The sequence below is a fragment of the Balaenoptera acutorostrata genome, chromosome 21 (genome assembly GCF_949987535.1).
Source record: "Balaenoptera acutorostrata chromosome 21, mBalAcu1.1, whole genome shotgun sequence".
Lineage (NCBI taxonomy): Eukaryota > Metazoa > Chordata > Mammalia > Artiodactyla > Balaenopteridae > Balaenoptera > Balaenoptera acutorostrata.
Window position 1 is genome coordinate 4,823,923 of NC_080084.1, and position 18,545 is coordinate 4,842,467.

At 39.5% G+C, this 18,545-nt stretch overlaps 1 protein-coding gene across 9 annotated transcripts in view; it reads left to right on the top strand.

Moving 5' to 3' along the window:
- Positions 1 to 18,545, top strand: part of PSD3 (pleckstrin and Sec7 domain containing 3) — a 551,931-nt gene that overhangs the window by 276,952 nt on the left and 256,434 nt on the right. For all 9 annotated transcript variants that reach the window (XM_057537135.1, XM_057537140.1, XM_057537136.1 and 6 more), the window contains one exon: positions 2,264 to 2,353. In XM_057537135.1, the coding sequence (XP_057393118.1) occupies positions 2,264 to 2,353 (90 nt within the window). The remainder of the gene's footprint in view (positions 1 to 2,263; positions 2,354 to 18,545) is intronic.

The window sequence follows — 18,545 nt, forward strand, 5'->3', positions numbered from 1 at the left end:
GCACAAGCTCCCAGGAGGGGAGGTGTGGAGAGTGACCTGTGCTCGCACACAGGCTTCTTGGTGGCTGCAGCAGCAGCCTTAGTGTTTCATACCCGCCTCTGGTGTCTGCGCTGATAGCCGCGGCTCGCGCCTGTCTCTGGAGCTCGTTTAGAGGGTGCTCTGAATCCCCTCTCCTCACACACCCCGAAACAATGATCTCTTGCCTCTTAGGCAGGTCCAGACTTTTTCCTGGACTCCCTCCCCGCTAGCTGTGGTGCAGTAACCCCCTTCAGGCTGTGTTCACGCAGCCAGCCCTAGTCCTCTCCCTGGGGTCTGACCTCCGAAGCCTGAGCCTCAGCTCCCAGCCCCCATCTGTCCCGTCTGGTGGGTGAGCAGACAAGCCTCCCGGGGTACTGAGTGCTGGCCGGCACCAATCCTCTGTGTGGGCGCCTCTCCACTTTGCCCTCTGCACCCCTGTTGCTGCGCTCTCCTCCGTGGCTCTGAAGCTTCCCCCCCGCCCACCCCCCTTTTTCCACCAGTGAAGGGGCCCCCTAGTGCATGGAAACCTTTCCTCCTTCACAGCTCCCTCCCAGAGGGGCAGGTCCCATCCCTATTCTTTTGTCTCTGTTTTTTCTTTTTTCTTTTGCCTTACCCAGGTACGTGGGAATTTTCTTGCCTTTTGGGAAGTCTGAGGTCTTCTGCCAGCATTCAGTAGGCGTTTTGTAGGAGTTGTTCCACATGTAGATGTATTTCTGATGTATTTGTGGGTAGGAAGGTGATCTCCACGTCTTAACTCCTCCGCCATCTTGAAGGTCTCTCTGGGAAGCGATTACTTTTAAGACATGCAGGTGAATCTGTTCTCAGGCAGATTTGTATTTTTTAAGTTCTGTATAAATACTCCCTTAAAACTATCTATGGTTTTGCATTCCTTTTAAAGTCTTTGTCTCCAGGAATATTCTCCACCAACTTGAAGAATACTGTTCTACCCTATTCTTATTCTTTTATGAATAAAATAGCCTTGCAGAGCATGCATTTTATTCATACGTGTATTGTGTGCAGGGATGTTACTATGTTGGTGAACTTTGTGTTCAAGTGAACTTGACCACCCCACTTGACCATGTTTGCCAGAAACTCCCTGCCTGTGCACTTGTGTTCTATCAATACATCCCTCTCCTGCACGCATGATGGGTTTCTGTTGGTGCCCATATTCAACCTCAGAATACTTTACAACTGGCAACTTATACTAGTTGATTGGAGCTGGCATTGGAGGCGATTCTCTGTCATAGCAATTTTATTAGTTTTCTCAGTCAGCACACTTGTATCTTTTCTCTTTTTACAGTTCAGATTTTTAAATTTTTGTTTATTTATTAGGTTTTCTTTGGTTAAACTTATTATCCTTAAGTCAGATTGGAAATGTGTTTGTAGACAGTCCTCCATGGGTCTCTTGCTTTTTTTATATTTTGTGAACTGAAGTTTGGTTGCCTTTGATCTGGTTTGTCTTCTCAGTGTAATTCCTATAGTGAGCAGTATTGGAAGACTTAGTGACTCCCAGAGCAATGGTTAGATCTGCATATGACCTTGGAAGATAAGAGCTGGTTTCTCACTTTAGAGCAAAGGGGTAGGTATGGTTACTGCCCCACTGCAGGGATTCAGGTTCCCAAATCTCAGGGCTCCTGCTGTGTGTGCAGGTGTCAGCTGGCCACACTTAAGTTGCTCTGTGAGAATTGGGACTCAGGGAACTGGAGCAAGAAAACACTGGAATTCTGTCCACTTCTGTTGTTGTGATAAATTCCTGTGGTCCTGCTTCTGACTGCATTCAGCAGGTTGTGATAGACTAACTTGTTAGCTTGAAGTAGTAGGCTAAAATCTCAGGTCCTTCATCATTCTTGGCAATAGATAGGAAATACAAATAAAGAAGCAAATAAATAGCTATCAGAGTTCAGTTCAGAAATGTCATTTTATTCATGTTTTTCCTTTAAAAACTATATTATATATTATTTTTATAAATGTAGCATAGATTTTTCAGATTTTTTCTTAGGCTAAAATAAAGCTTTAACATAATTTTGCTATTCATATTTAATGACAGTTTTAAAAGCATAATAAGCCATCTGTTTTTTCATATGCATATAAACTTGTATGTATATATGTATATATATGCATATATTGGGGTGTGTGTGTTTGGTTTTGAAAAACCAAATCAATCTTCCTTTGCTTTATCACATTTTCAAGAAATAATCTTAATTCCACATATGCCATTATGATGTATTATTTGCCTCTATTGCAGAATATTGGAAAGAAGATGACCTGCCAAGAGTTCATTGCAAACCTCCAAGGGGTAGATGAGGGCGGTGATTTCTCCAAGGATCTACTGAAAGTAAGCATTGAAATACTGGTATTTATTTATTTATTTATTCATATATTGAAGTATAGTTGATTTACAATATTATATTAGTTTCAGGTATACAACATAATGATTCAATATTTTTATAGATTATACTTTATTTAAAGTTATTATAAAATATCGACTATATTTCCTTTGCTGTACCATATATTCTTATAACTTATTTTTTTTATGCTTAGTAGTTTGTACCTCTTAATCCCCTACCCTTAAATACTGGTTTTTAAAATATGCTTATGTTTTCTACTTACCTTTTAATCTAAAATAGGCTAAGATCACTTAAGTATTTTGTTTTTTTCTTTTAGTTTTATTGGTGATGTTTCTGTTGGGCATTGTCCTTGATGCGTCAGACTGCAAAGTACCCTTTGATTGATAATTCCTAAAAGTCCACATTGTAATTGATAATACTGAGATAATAAGTAGATTTGGAATAATTGCTGATACAAATAGTGGGCATTTTTTGATTTACTTGACTGTCAGAACTTGAGAAAGATCACAAAGGTATATTCCTTATGGAAACAAAAAGCATTTGCAGACACTAAAGGAAGGAGTTCTGACTCTTCAGTCCTTAGTCAGAAATCCACTCAGGTCATCTCTGGAAAGAGATTAAATTAAATCTGAGTAATTGTAGATTTCCTGAATTATTTGCACTCAGCTTTATTATTGGTAACAATTAGCATCTTTTTCCCTCTAGTCAGATTGTTTTCTAGGAGACAGAAACATCAACTTTGGAATTCATAGCATCCTGCAGCAGTATAAATGAGATGTGCATTTGATCAAGTGATTGATAATGGATGCGAATATTTTAGAAGTTCAGGATAAGATGTATATGTTGAGAATGTGATTTTTACAGATTTCTATTTGGTTCTAACTTTCTTTTTAAAAACTTTGTACACATGTATATTTCTTTTGGAATCAGTTCTTTTGACTGAATTTGCTAAGAAGGACAACACATTTGAATCATGGTATAATATGGAAATGTACCAGTTGAAAGATAAGTCCTTTATTATGTTTTTTTGTGACTTTTAAACTACATAATATGTAGAATCAAGTTCTGCCAGATTTGGAAAGACATAGGTATTATGAGATTCCAAGTCTTACTGGCTTTAATTGCAGCTCATTAAAAATTTTATTATGAAAAAAGCAGGAAGAAATGTATCTTCAGCTTACTATATAAGGGAGGTATTTTTAAAGCCCTTTCTTTATAGAACAAATGCTGCCATTTCTGAAGCTACAATTCCAAATGGGAATAGGAAGTAAAAGGTGTTGGATTGAGACTTAATAAATATGTTCTGTGCATCCATGGAAGTTATATAGTAGACACGTTAACAGGTCTTTTTTCAGTCTAGTGGTACTTGCATGGAAAATAACAGTCTTTCTAGGAGAGGATTTGTGAGACTTTTCTCAAGTTATGTCAGAAATGAAAATTGACAGGTATAATTTTTATAGTGAAGCTCTTAGACTTTAGTGGTAGGCTTATGGTAACGTTTGTGACTGTGGGTACATAGTGGGCAGATTTAGAGCGTGTTTGATGGAGTTTTCTGAACCAAATGTAGTTAATGTACAGTGCAGTGGCTACCATTCACCTTGGGGTAAACATGTTCTTTGATTTAGTCGGCCAAGAATTTGCTGGATGATTTGTCACAGTTGTACAATTTGAGATCACGTTTACAAATCTCAGGGAAAAATATGTGTTATACCGTTCTTTATTTACTGTGGGAAGATGACAGTGAAATGACACTGAAAATGACAGTGGCATTTAGCATGGAAATTGTCAAGTAAAATATTGGTTCCTTTTCATAACAAACCCCAGCCACTCACCCATCCAAGAGGAGAGTTTTCCATTTCAGTAGGAATCTGGATTTTATTGCAGATTCTTCAAACCTTTGGTTTCATTTCACTCTTCTGTGTGGCCAGCCCTCTTCCCTGCTCCTTCTCCCTTTCCCTCCCTTTCTGCCTCCCTCTTTCTTCCTCTCTGTTTCTCTTTACTTCTGTCTTTTCCTTTCTCCTTTGTTTTCTCTTTGTCTCTTTCATATCTTTCTTTCTCTCCTCCCCTCCCACCAAAACTCTCTCCCTCTCTCTCTTTCGATAGCTATCTCTTCATTCCTTGTTGAGATAAATTATTGGGTGGAATATTAATTGGCATTTTGGGGGACAATATTATACACATGCCACACAGACAGATACATACGTACAGATAAACACAAACACGTTTGGTATCATCTTACAGGTTCTGAGTAACGCCTTTCTCTCTTCTGCCACCCCCTCCCCAACTTAAAAAATTACAGGCATGTACTACATGCAGTTTAATTTATGACGTAAGATGTTTAAAGTTACATGATCAAACCAATAAATGGTTATTGCTACATATTGACCTTATTACTTTTAGATTTCTTTGGATCAAAAGTAGCATTTGGATTTATGTCTGTTGTTCAGATTTCTTTGGACCAGAAATAACATTTCGACTTACATCTGTTCAGTGTGGTTGCATAGTCAGGAATATTTATTGAAGGTCCACTGTGTGTTCAGGTGTGGACTTGGAGAACATGTCAGAACCAAATGGGCCCTTGTCCTCAGAGATCATAAACTACTAAAAACGATGGAGGGTCCTTTCTCCCTTAACATAGACAGTTATTCCATATTAAAATAAAAATATAAACTGAATTCTGCTGTTGTCAGTGGAAATGGTTACAGAAAAATAGACCTTAACATACTTAAAGGTATGCACAATGAGGAACTTGTTTCAAGCCTTCAAATTCAGAGACTTGAGTTAATATTTTGCTTTAAATTTGCCTTAAGCTACGTGAAAAGGATAGATAATGGTATATTGAGCCCTTTTTCACAATTTACAATTCCACTGCTGTTTCCCTTTTCACTCAAATGACCTAAACAGATACATGAGTATATGAGTGCTTTGTGCAAATAAGAGTTCTCCCCCGACAAGTTGCTTAGAGCATAAGTTATAGATATCTATGGTATAAAATGGAAGAAGTTGGGTACCAAAAGACAACCAGTGGTAGAATATTATTTAGGTTCTTTAAACTTGAAACTGGCTGGGAGGATGTGATGTTTGAGATGGGCCTTCATTTGAAATATAGGTACAGTTTTAGTAGGAGACTTATTTTGATTTTTATTTAGGTTAATATTCTACTTCATCTCCCACCCCCTTTCCTCTCCATAAACATTAATGTTCTTTCTTTCTCTCTCATAAGCACCCCTGACTATTTCCTCACCGAATCAAGACCAAACTATGCCAAACCATCTGGCGTGTTTTATGGCTCCACAGGGCCTGCCCATCCCAATGCTTGGATGTGGTTTGCCTTCAGGCATCATTGGGGATGAGGTGGAAAAAGTTCTGATAGATTTAATAGGACATCCCTAAAACTCTAATAAAAATCTTCAGAACATAAATAGAAGGGGATGAGAATGTGAAATGTGGGCCAGCTCTGGGTTGGAGGCTGAACTTCCTGAGAGACATGAAAGCATGAGGATTATGACTATGGTCTTGGGAACTGTATGACTGGTTTCCAGTCCCAGCTCCTCTCTCTGATTAGCCTAGTGATTGTGAGCAAATTCACTTAAACTTTGTCTCTTGATTTCCTCATCTATGAAATGGGTGTCTTTTTTAGCACCCACCTCATCTAGTTGTTTTAATAATTGAATGAGTTAATAATATATAAACCCTTTAGAGACCTAGCATGTGTTAGCTATTATAACTTTTTATTTTTAATATTACTTTATTCTTTACCTATCTCAAAGTGGACTGGACAAGGACTTCACCCCTTCCTGTGAGTATTTGGACCCAAGGTGTTTTACACTTCCTAGGGCTGAGTGGGATTAGCGAGTAGACCAGACCTCTATCCCCCATCCCTTTTCAGCCTAAACACACACATCATCTTGGTCTTTAACAGGAAGCATTTGTGACCTTGACCTTGAGCATTGCCTCCTTTTGTGGTAAGATTTTTTAATCCTTGTCATTTATGGCTTCCTTTCTTTCTAAAGACTTGTTGGTTCCAAAGAATGGCCATTGAAATCCTTCATGGGAGGCATTGTTCAGTGAAGTCTGTCTTGACATTGTGTAGGCACCTGACAGTGAACCTTGGTTAACCCTATGTTTTCTGCCTTTTTACCTTGTTAGCAACAGTGCCTTTCTCTTGTACCTTATCCCTCTTGGAACATTTTTATATCTCAGGTTTGGTTTGGGTCTTGGATGCTGCAAGAGTGGAGGGACTAAGGAGAGTTTGGTCTTAAACTGGTCCTGAGATCATGAAGAACCTTTGAGGAAGCAAATAAGTTCTGGTCCTCTTAAAGATCCCGAGAAAATCCTGGGATTTTAATGGGGATGTGAATTATTTGAAGTGACCTCAAATCCCTGGGGAAGAAGTGTTGCTATATGTTTCCCTGCTCTGTGCGTTCTCCAAATAGAGAGCCCTGGGTCAGAAGGCTCATCGGTTTAACGGTCTTGCCCGTCAGTTTTTTTTTTTTTTTTTTTTTAATTTTATTTATTATTTATTTATTTATTTATTTATTTATTTTTGGCTGTGCTGGGTCTTCGGTTCGTGCGAGGGCTTTCTCTAGTTGCGGCAAGTGGGGGCCACTCTTCATCGCGGTGCGGGGACCGCTCTTCATCGCGGTGCGCGGGCCTTTCACTATCGCGGCCCCTCCCGTTGCGGGGCACAGGCTCCAGACGCGCAGGCTCAGCAGCTGTGGCTCACGGGCCCAGCTGCTCCGTGGCATGTGGGATCTTCCCAGACCAGGGCTCGAACCCGTGTCTCCTGCATTAGCAGGCAGATTCTCAACCACTGCGCCACCAGGGAAGCCCCCGTCAGTTTTTATAGATTCTTGACTGTGTTATCCTGGGGATCTCTTCCACCCAGTCTCATCAGGGGCAGATTCTAAGAACTAGTGAGAATGTTGGCATGTAATCAGATGCATGTTTCTGAAGGGCTTTGTAGAATAATCCTTAAAAATTTTCTTATATCATCTTCTATCTCACGCTCCAAGTGTAGCACCTTGCTTCTTTGCCTTTCTGTTTCCCAAGTTTTTTTCTTCTGAGTTTCCTATGAACCTCTATTCTTGATTTTAACAGAAAAGCTACATTTGAATCTTTAGTCCAGTTTGCTTTTCATTTCTAACTTTGGTTAGAAATGGTACATTACATGTTGGAAGAGACTTCGGGACTTTGGGTGTTATTTACATGTCTAGAGGGGAAGTAGCCATTTCATAATATATTTACATGAAAGAAGAGAAGAAACAATAGGAAATAAGAGAAAAGGAGCCAGTGAAAAGTGTCATAGGAACACACTGGGTGAAAAGTCAGTCAGTTATTGGCTGCACAATAATATCATTTTGAAGAGCTCCAGACTGAAGATTTTTGGCAATGAAACACGAAACCCATGTTTATCCGAGCTTCCTTATTGCCCCCTACCATTTGATACTCAAACAATAGTCTCCTTAATATTTTTATCCTGGTCATGGTTAGGTTTATATTTTTTTCCCCTTGAGCAGCAGTTGAATTCAGTAGGTGCCAACAAGAATTAGAAGGAAAATAAGCCAAAAAATCGAATTTAGGAGTTTTTACATCATCTTAATTATAGAGAGGACAAACAAGAAAAGACCCAAGTCTTTCAAAATGATTTTAATATAACTAAAAAACAAAACTGAATACATTTTGCAGAGTATTTTAAAACATACCTTCTCCTAAATCAGCTTAAATACACAAGTAGCTTTAAGAATAAAGCAAGGTAAATAATCTTGCTTGGGTAAGTCAATGACATGTCCCCCTTTCAGGCTATTGCTTATGACTAGATGTTTGACTTTAGAGTATTTTTCAGAAATTTAATTTTTTTTAGAAATTGTTTGCTTCCGTCTTTCTTACTTGGGAATTTATTAACTCTGAAATTAGTTGCAGTCTCTTAAGGGAGACCAAAAGTTTTTTCACTCTCTTAGGTTTGTAGTTAATGGTGAAGTGTGTGTGTTGGGGGCTTAGGGGGTGTGGGGTAAGGGGGAGTGGTAATTAAATTGAAAGAGTGTAAATCAGTGTGCCTGGCTTAGTGGAATTCACATGCTTTATTCCATTAGTGGAATGATAATAGTGAATTAAATTGTTACATATTCCAATTCAAGAACACGGTGTACTTTTCCATCTGTTTGTGTCATCTTCAGTTTCTTTCATTAGTGTCTTAGAGTCTTCGGAGTACAGGTCTTTTGCCTCCTTAGGTAGGTTTATTCCTAGGTATTTTATTCTTTTTGATGTGATGGTAAATGGGATTGTTTCCTTAATTTCTCTTTCTGATCTTTTGTTGTTAGTGTATAGAAATGCAACAGGTTTCTGTATATTGATTTTGTATCCTGCAACTTTACCAAATTCATTGATGAGCTCTAGTAGTTTTCTGGTGGCATCTTTAGGATTTTCTATGTATAGTATCATGTCATCTGCAGACAGTGACAGTTTTACTTCTTCCTTTACAATTTGGATTCCTTTTATTTCTTTTTCTTGTCTGATTGCTGTGGCTAGGACTGTGTTGAATAAAAGTGGCAAGAGTGGGCATCTTTGTCTTTTTCCTGATCTTAGAGGAAATACTTTCAGCTTTTCACTGTTGAGTATGATGTTAGCTGTGGGTTTGTCATATATGGCATGGCCTTTATTATGTTGAGGTTTGTTCCCTCTGTGCCCATTTTCTGGAGAGTTTTTATCATAAATGGATGTTGAATTTTATCAGAAGCTTCTTCTGCATCTATTGTGTTGATCATATGGTTTTTATGCTTCAGTTTGTTAATGTGGTGTATCACATTGATTGATTTGTGAATAATTGAAAAATCCTTGCATCCCTGGGATAAGTGCCACTTGATCATGGTATGTGATCCTTTTAATATATTATTGGATCTGGTTTGCTAGTATTTTGTTGAGGATTTTTGCACCTGTGTTCATCAGTGATATTGGCCTGTAATTTTCTTTTTTAATTAATATTGTTAAAATGACCATACTGCCCGAGGCAATCTACAGATTCAGTGCAATCCCTGTCAAAATAATAACAGCATTTTTTTTCACAGAACTAGAAGAAATAATTTTAAAATTTATATGGAAACACAAAAGACCCCGAGTAGCCAAAACAATCTTGAGAAAGAAAAAGAGAACTGGGGGACTCACATTCCCTGACTTCAGACTATACAACAAAGCTACAGTAATCAAAACAGTATTGTACTGGTGCAAAAACAGATACATAGATCAGTGGAACAGATTAGAGAGCCCAGAAATAAACCCACACACCTATGGTCAATTAATCTATGACAAAGGAGGCAAGAATATACAATGGAGAAAAGACAGTCTCTTCAATAAGTGGTGCTGGGAAAACTGTACAGCTACATGTAAAAGAATGAAAGTAGAACATTCTCTAACACCATATACAAAAATAAACTCAAAATGGATTAAAGACCTAAATGTAAGACTGGATACTATAAAACTCCTAGAAGAAAACCTAGGCAGAACACTCTTTGACATAAATCATAACAATATGTTTTTGGACCTGTCTCCTAAAGTAAAGGAAATAAAAGCAAAAACAAACAAATGGGGGCTTCCCTGGTGGCGCAGTGGTTGAGAATCTGCCTGCCAATGCAGGGGACACGGGTTCGAGCCCTGGTCTGGGAAGATCCCACATGCCGCGGAGCAACTAGGCCCGTGAGCCACAATTACTGAGCCTGCGCGTCTGGAGCCTGTGCTCCACAACAAGAGAGGCCGCGATAGTGAGAGGCCCGCACACCGCGATGAAGAGTGACCCCCACTTGCCGCAACTAGAGAAAGCCCTCGCACAGAAACAAAGACCCAACACAGCCAAAAATAAATAAATAAATAGAAATGAACTCATGATTTTAAAAAAAAAACCCAAAAAACCCCTTTATTAATGATCAAGAATAATGTACCCTTGAGATTCAAGTCAGTTTCTCCAAAATTTCATTTAAATAAATAAATAAATAAATAAATAAATGGGACCTTTAAACTTAAAAGCTTTTTCATAGCAAGGGAAACCGTTAAGAAAACAAAAAGGCAGTATACTGAACGGGAGAAAATATTTGCAAATGATATTATCAATAAGGGGTTAATACCCAACACATATAAACAGTTCATACAACTCAACATCAAAAAAACTAACAACCTGATTAAAAAATGGGTGGAAGACCCGAACAGACATTTTTCCAAAGAGGACATGCAGATGGCCAGTAGGCACATGAAAAGATGCTGGCTATCACTAATCATCAGGGAAATGCAAATCAAACTACAATGAGATAACACCTCACACCTGTCAGAATGGCTGTCATCAAAAAGAACACAAATAACAAATGTTGGCAAGTGTGTGGAGAAAAGGGAACCCTTTGTACATTGTTGGTTGGAATGTAAATTGGTGCAGCCACTGTGGAAAACAGTAGGGAGGTTTCTCAAAAAACTAAAATTAGAACTACCATATGACCCAGCACATCCACTCCTGAGTATATATTTAAAAAAACAAAAACACTAATTTGAAAAGATACATGTACCTCACCGTTCATAGCAGCATTATTTACAATGGCCAAGATATGGAAGCACCTTAAGTGTCCACCAGCAGATAAATGGATAAAGAATACTATGGAATACTACTGAGCCATAAAAAAGAATGAAATTTTGCCATTTGCAGCAACACGAACAGCCTTGGAGAGTGTTACGTTAAGTGAATAAAGTCAGACAGAGAAAGACAAATCCAAACACTGTATGTTGTATCTAAAAAATACAGCAAAGTAGTGAAAAAGGTGAAAAAAGAAGCAGATTCACAGGTACAGACAAGAAACGAGTGGTTACTGGTCAGGGGGGTGGGTGGCAATATGGGGGTGGGGAGTGGGAGGTACAAACTATTGGGTGTAAGAAAGGCTCAAGGATGTATTATACAATACGGGGGATAGAGCCAATATTTGGTAATAACTGCCAATGGAAAGTAACCTTAAAAATTGTATAAAAAGTTTTTTTAGAAAGTTAAAAAAATTGTTACATATTCTATTAGTTAGAATCCCAATAAATGTTACTATTCAGATGTGTTTGTTTTCCTTTGCTTTCCCAAAAAACAGAATTTAGATGTGGTTCATTTAAAAGAAGTTTCTGAAAATGCATGTATCCATTACTTAACATATGTAGTTGGCTGAAACCATTGTATGTTTTGTTTTAAATACAGTTTTCTTATTTGCTATTCTTAGGGAACAGTAGCTTGTGAAAATGATGGCGAAATTAGCCAGGAGGGTAGCATTTAAACAAACAGATCCAAAAGATCAACAGAGAAAAACACATTTTAAATAAAGGTTAATGTATCTTGTTGGAAAAAGGAAGAAACATAATTAGGAAATATAAAAACTATACTATGCAGGTTCATAACCATTAGGCTTTTTAATCAATTACAGTTGTATATAGGGGTAAGCAAAAAAAAAAAAATAGATTAAACCATTAAAGATGGTTTAACCAGCCATTAAAGATTCAAACAATTTTTTAAAAGCTCGAACTCTGAGAAGTACCTGTTTGCACATAGTGACAGCAAGAGCTGTAAGATTTTTCTCAAAAAGAGAGAGCAAAGCCAGCTCAGCTTTCAGAGTTCCATTGACCTATCTAATTTGACCCTCTCAGCTAGGGAGAAGATTAACAATTTAACACTGACAATTGCCCTATTTTTCTTTCTACCAAAAGGCTGACCCTAAGCAGCATTTCTCCCCCATTTTGCTCTCTCCTCTTTCATCTTTGCTTCTAGTGTTATCAAATTAGGACAAGTATAAATGGGGAAATCTGAGTAAGATCAGGGTTTTCAATGTCAGTACTCTGGTTGTGATACTGTACTGTAGTTTTGCAAATGTTACCATTGGGGGAAGCTCGGTAAAAGGTATAAGAAATCTATTATCTCTTATAACTGCATGTGAATCCACAATTATTTCAATAAAACTTTCAGTGAGAAGGAAGTTCCATTTCTCTCCATTCAGCCAGAGATTTAGGCATCATATAAGGATGAGTTTCATGACGTTTTCCTACTCTTTCAAACTTTACTGCTCTTTCATTACTCTTTCACAGCAGTGAACGTCACAATGCTTAAGCTTAAGCTATAATGGTGTAGCAGCATTAAAAACAGTGCTTTTAAGAAAAAGGCAATGGGAATTATTTTAAAGAGTTGAAAGCCAGAAAGTCACATGAGTCCATTTAAAAAGATTATTATTATTACTCTGGGATCTGTGGAGAATTGTTTGAAAGGAAGTGGGAGTGAAAATGGGGAAGATGGTGAAGAAATGGTTGCAGTTGTCCACGCGAGAAGGGATGTTGGCTAGGATGTGGGTGGCGACAGTAATAAGGGAATGATTTTAAATTGTTTTGAGATGTTATTAGCATTTCTGTTACTAAATTATTTTCCAAATTGCCCCTCTGTCCCTTCCTATATCACCTGTGTTCTAAACTGCATGAAATAAAGAGCAATAAAAAGTAGGAAAAACCTGTCTGCTTCTTCTGAGTTAATGCTTGATCTTTGTGCCGCTCTGTGCCTCTGTGAAGACCTCGGCCTGGCCACGCAGGCTTTTCAGTTTTCGCGTGTGTAACATGGGTAGTAAGGCCTTCCTCCGGGAGTGATTGTGAGGATGGGCAAGTGCATCCCCGTGTTGTCACATGGCTCTCGTCTCTGTGACAGGGTTGTGGGAGTCCTGGGCTCCACACCTGCCCTCTCGCTGCTGCTGATGAGTGATGGCGCCTCAGTCATGGTTTCTTGGTTTGTAAAATGAGATATGTGGGCCGTGCCCATAATTTTCAGGTTTTCAGTTCAGGCTCCTTTTAGCCCACAGTATCTGGGGTCACCTTGCCCTGTCCCCACTCCCCACCGGGACCAGACCTCCTTGCTCTGTTTTTTTGTTGTGCTCAAACTTACTCATGTACAGTGTCTTCTGAGCAAAATGTTTTGTGGCAAAGAGTAAGCTGGAAAAACTCTATACGTGGTCTTTACAGATTCTTTCAGTCTAAGTATTAGGAGTGTTCTTAATGTCATTTGTTTTCTTTGTAAACTCAAATCACATCACTCAAGTTTTAACTTTTATGTTATATTTATTGGTTTAGACAAGTATGTATTTAATAGTGAAAGTTCAGATTTAAATTCAAGAAAATTACCTTTGTTGTGTCAGCATTCTCAAAGGATTACTCCTAAAGAATTATATGAGAGGAAGAAACAGGCCACAGTCTGAAAACAGTCTGAATTTTTTATAAATGAAAAGCCTGAAGTGAATTCTCAGAAATACTTGATCTGAGTTATATTTGGAGTTTGCAGTTGAAAATAGGAACTGAGGGGTGGTATTTAAGTGTAGCTAAAAAAAGAGCATCAACTGTTGCCTGGAGTAGGTGAGCTCTCTCCAAGAGAAGGTCCTGGAGACCTGGTAGCAACAGTCTCTATGGAGGAAACGGGCTTGAATGCTTATTCTGGTATAAGCAGGAGAGCCTTTTAAGAGAAAAGCTATGTTAGCAGCTTTTTAAGAGAAAAGCTTTAGAGGTTCTGGCTTAAAATATGCAATGTAGCTTTGTTCAGTAAAACGAATCAAGCTGAGGTGTGATACAGGGTTCGTGGTGTGTTTCTGCTCTGGTTTCCCTGTGGAGATCTGGTTGCAGGCTGTTGCTTCCAGTTGCGTGCTGGCCTGGACAGACAACGCTGCTGCTTCTGGTGCGGTTCAGACCTTGAATGGAAGACGGTGACGATGAGGAAGATAATACTTGGAAGCTGCTAAAGGTCTATATCTCGTGTTCATGCTTTAAAAAAATCTATTAAAAAGAATTCTCTTAGAACATTTTGACAGAACAGATGCTGCTTAAAGAGTACAAACAGATTTTTAACCAAAAAAAAAAAAAAAGAAGAAGAAAAGAAAAGAGTTTGAGTAGGGGAAAGGGGAGGTACTCATTAAGGGTCCTGTAATGGAGTATTAATGATTCCCAGATAGATTCCATTTTAATTTGATCATAAAGAAGTGCTACAGAATTTCATATTCAGATGCATCCATAGAAGTTAGAATGGTCATGTGTTTGGAACATTTTAAAATTTCATAATATAGTCCACCAGGGTTGGTGCTCCTGTCACTCAGGCATGAACATGTGGTATTGATATGAATGTAATGGGTCACATTGTGAATTTAAACTGTCCTCCTTTTGCTTATGATATACCAGATGGGGACAGCAGTGATGGGCTTCTTTTAACAGGCCTGCAATTCAATGACAAATGAAGTATCACAGCAAATAGTCCATCCTAAACACAGGGTTTACCTGTCCATTGAGGACACAGAGACACAGATTTTAATTTAAAGGCATTTGTAGCTATACAGTAAAAAAATTTCACAAAGGAAAACAATTTGTTTTGTGGTTGTATTAATGCTTCACTTATGTAAAGGTCAGTTGTCTGGAAAAGACTCAGAAGTTGAAAACACAAAAAAATTAAAATAAAAATAACTCTGAACAGCCAGAATAAATGGGTGTTATACAGAGTCTGTGTAACAAACCTTACAAATTTTACTCAGACCCTCATTTATGGTCTATTTTTAATAATAACCAGAATTGTTACTTCTTCAAAATTTTGGCCTAATCTTCCTCCCTGGCGTATCCTAAGTCAATGGCCATGTAGATGCCATTATACAGACAGCTGCCTAAAACCGCGCGCTGGACCTGCCACTGCTCATCTCAGAGTCAGCTCACCTTTTCTAAAACAAATTTAATAAAACACAGTATTCAGGTTGTTATTTAAATTTTTAAATTGAACTTATTTTGAAGAAACAATTGTTTTCCCAGTTTAGCCAGGAATTCAAAGGATGATGTTGCATGGAGTGCTGTCAGTTGGATAGAAGGACCTTAGCAAGAAGTGATTTGATGATGAGGTGAAGAGAAAGAGAAAACTTAAAAAGCCCTGGGTCTCCACATGGAGCAGCTGGAGTTGTTTTGATGAAGGGCAGGCAGAGCTGAGTAGTCAGCAGCTTCTCAGAGTGTGTTACAGCCCAGCGGAGTGATGGATGGACTTAGTGAGTCATCAGGAAAGTTACATCATGTTTACTCAGTTTGATTAAGGAGACAGGAGTGTGAAATGATTTGGAAAGATTGTCAGCAACTATTTTATAAAGGTTTTTCCATTTAAAGAAATTAGCTTCAATCAGAAAATCCACTAATATAGAATAATTCATTTCTCTACTGAAAAACATTCTTGAACTCCATTCTCGGTCAATGTTGGATTTTTATTGTTGCTATTTTAAAGCTTTTTGTTTATTCTAGTTGTTCTAACATTTACCCTCCTCTCACAGTTCCCCCAGATAGCAGCATAGTTTTTGTGCTGTAACGCTGCTTTTTCAGAAACACCAGGAAACATGTTCCCAGACCTCGCAAGGAGGTATCTCCGGATGGTGAAGTACACTGTGCCCCTGACCAGTGGAGGCACCTGCTCCTGTGGGTCCTCAGCACCTCACCAGACCACCTGTGGGGAGGCCCCCTCAGCACCTCACCAGACCACCTGTGGGTCCCCTCAGCACCTAACGAGACCACCTGTGGGGAGGTCCCATCCCTTCCCGCTCTTTCCCAGATGAATGAGCTGCTGTGCCTATCCCCACACGATGCCACGTGAGGATGACCACCACGGATGCCACACCTACTCCTGGGGCAAGTCATTTCACCACAGGGTCGCTTAATGCTGGAAGCAACCGGAAGCATTTATTCCTTGAGAGTGCAACATAGATAAGTTGTTACTCTTCTTCCCCTCTTTTTCTTTCTTTTTCTTTCACTTCCAGAAACACAAATCAAAAGGTAAATCTCTATACCCAAAATATTATCTTGAAGAGTTATTTGCATTTCAGGTTGTTAGTCATATGTTGTAGACTTGGGCAAAAAAGTCATCTTTGGAAAGGGTCATGGATTCTGAGATGCCTGACTTTGGATTAGATGGTACTGCTTGTCATTTGCGTGTGACCTCCTCCCTGCCCCTATACTTTTTTTTTTTTCCTGCCCCTATTCTTAAGGGCGGGGACTATGTCTTGCCCTTATACCTAGTATAATACCAGGACAAATCAGATATTCAACAAATAATTCGTGAAAGAAATGATTGCAGTTTTATATAAAACCCGGTGCTGTGATTTCTGATCATGTGAACACCATGTGACCAACTTGATGTTGTATGCAGAATTGTCCATGTATACATACAACCATCTTTTTTTGTCTGTTTTTTTTGGGGGGGGGGCGGGGATCCATAGTTTTAATCATATTTTCAGAAGGATCTTTGTTCCCCCCCAAATATTGATAGCTATATACCTAGGACTCTCCCAGAGTGGAGACTTGTACCTTGTTGTTTCAATTAAAATAAACAAAATATTTAGGAGAAAGGATTTTTCTTTCCCCTCTGTACTTTGTTCATTCATTGAGGCCCTGATATGCGCCCAGTCTCTGTGCTGGATTCATGGGTGCAGCCCTTAATAAGACAGACACAGGCCGTGCCCTCTTGGAGCTTAGAATTGGCAGGAAAAACAAATATTGAACCCATGATTACACAGATCATGAAATGCTTTACTCAAAATTACACACTTATTGTGTTTAGTTACGGAGGGCAGACTTAGTAGATTTGCCATGTATGGTGAAAGTCAGAAGCTGGATCAAGGTGAAATCTGAGATGACTTCGTTGGCGTCAGCGCTCCTTTGCTGCTCGGGTTTAGCTGCCATGTGGAAATTGGCGGCATTTGGCACCTCGGGGGTCAGGGACAGTCAGGCCTCTGTGCGTGTTTCTTGAGCACTGCCTCTACGGTCAGCGCCTTACGTTTGTGGGTGAAAAGCCTGGGGACACGGAGAAGAAGTGGCCGGCGGGTGGGGGGGGGGTGGTTTTGCCCAAATCAAAGATGGCCGCCGCGGGTGCAGCCCCGCGCAATTTCACGTCAGGTTCTGGAGCTGGGGGAGCCTCCGGGTTGCCCTGAGCGCCTCCTCACGAAGCTGGCGTAAGGCAAAGAGGCGCCTCTGGAAGAGGCCAGACGGGGGGGAGGGGGGGCTACGCTCTGCGCAGGGGCCGCGTCCACGCCTCCGCTTCTAGCTGCTAACCTGGCCGCCTTGCGAGTGTAAGTGGAGAGAGGCTTTGAGGCAGGCGTCTGTGCCCCCAGTGCGTCCCCGTTTCTTCAGCTTCCTTGACTTTAGGAGTGAAAAGTGAGATTAGGCCCTGGTTGCGCCGACATTGCCCTCGCGCTGTCACTTTCTGGTGGCCTGGCACAGCCAGGAGGTCGGCGGCTGCAGCTTCCACCGCGGACTCTCCACGGTCACACTCGTATTGGCTCAGCGTGTTGGTGCCCGGCTCGGTCCTCCTGGCGCTCACACTCTAGTTGCGGAACTGAATGGACACACGTGACTGTTGGGTATCAGTTAAAGAGTAATTAAAGGTTAAAAGGTGTGGTCTCGTACTGTTAATTAGCAGTGAATGTCGCTTGGCCGTGGGAGCCATCCCCAAATATTTTCTAGCAAAAGTAGCCTCGTATTGATCAGAACAACCTGTGACCTTTTGTACCTTTCATAAAAACTAATCGCTGCCTTCGTTGTATAGATCATGCACACATATTATCTTTCCTGTTAAACTGCATGTTATGGAATCTATACATATGTAGTTATCGTGAGCCCGCATGAGAATGTTCATAGCAGCATTGCTTATATTAGTGAAACAATTTAAACAATTTAAATGTCCACTTACAGGAGAGTGGATGAACAAGTTACATTATTGGACAAATTGACGTACACAGAATGCTAAAAGATGGAAATTAATGAACTAAAGCTATTAGTAATATTAATTTAGAGTTCATTACCATAATATTGAGAAAAAAAGCAACTTACAGAAAGAGGTATATGGTATACCATAGATAAATAAATGCTTAAACACAAAAAACAAAAAAAAAACAGAAAAAAAGGTGAAATCTGATAGGATTCATGAGTTCCTGCTTTGCTAAAGACTGTGATAAATATATTGGGGGAAGCAAGGATGAGTAAGATGTGCATCCAGCCCTGGAGGAATTCTTAATCTAGTCTAGTGGTTCTCAATTCTGGCTACACGTTAAGATCGTTTGAGATGAGGGGAGAAAAAGTAGGCGACTGACATATTCTCACTCGGGTAGGAACTCTTAAAATGGTATAGACACTTTGGAGAAA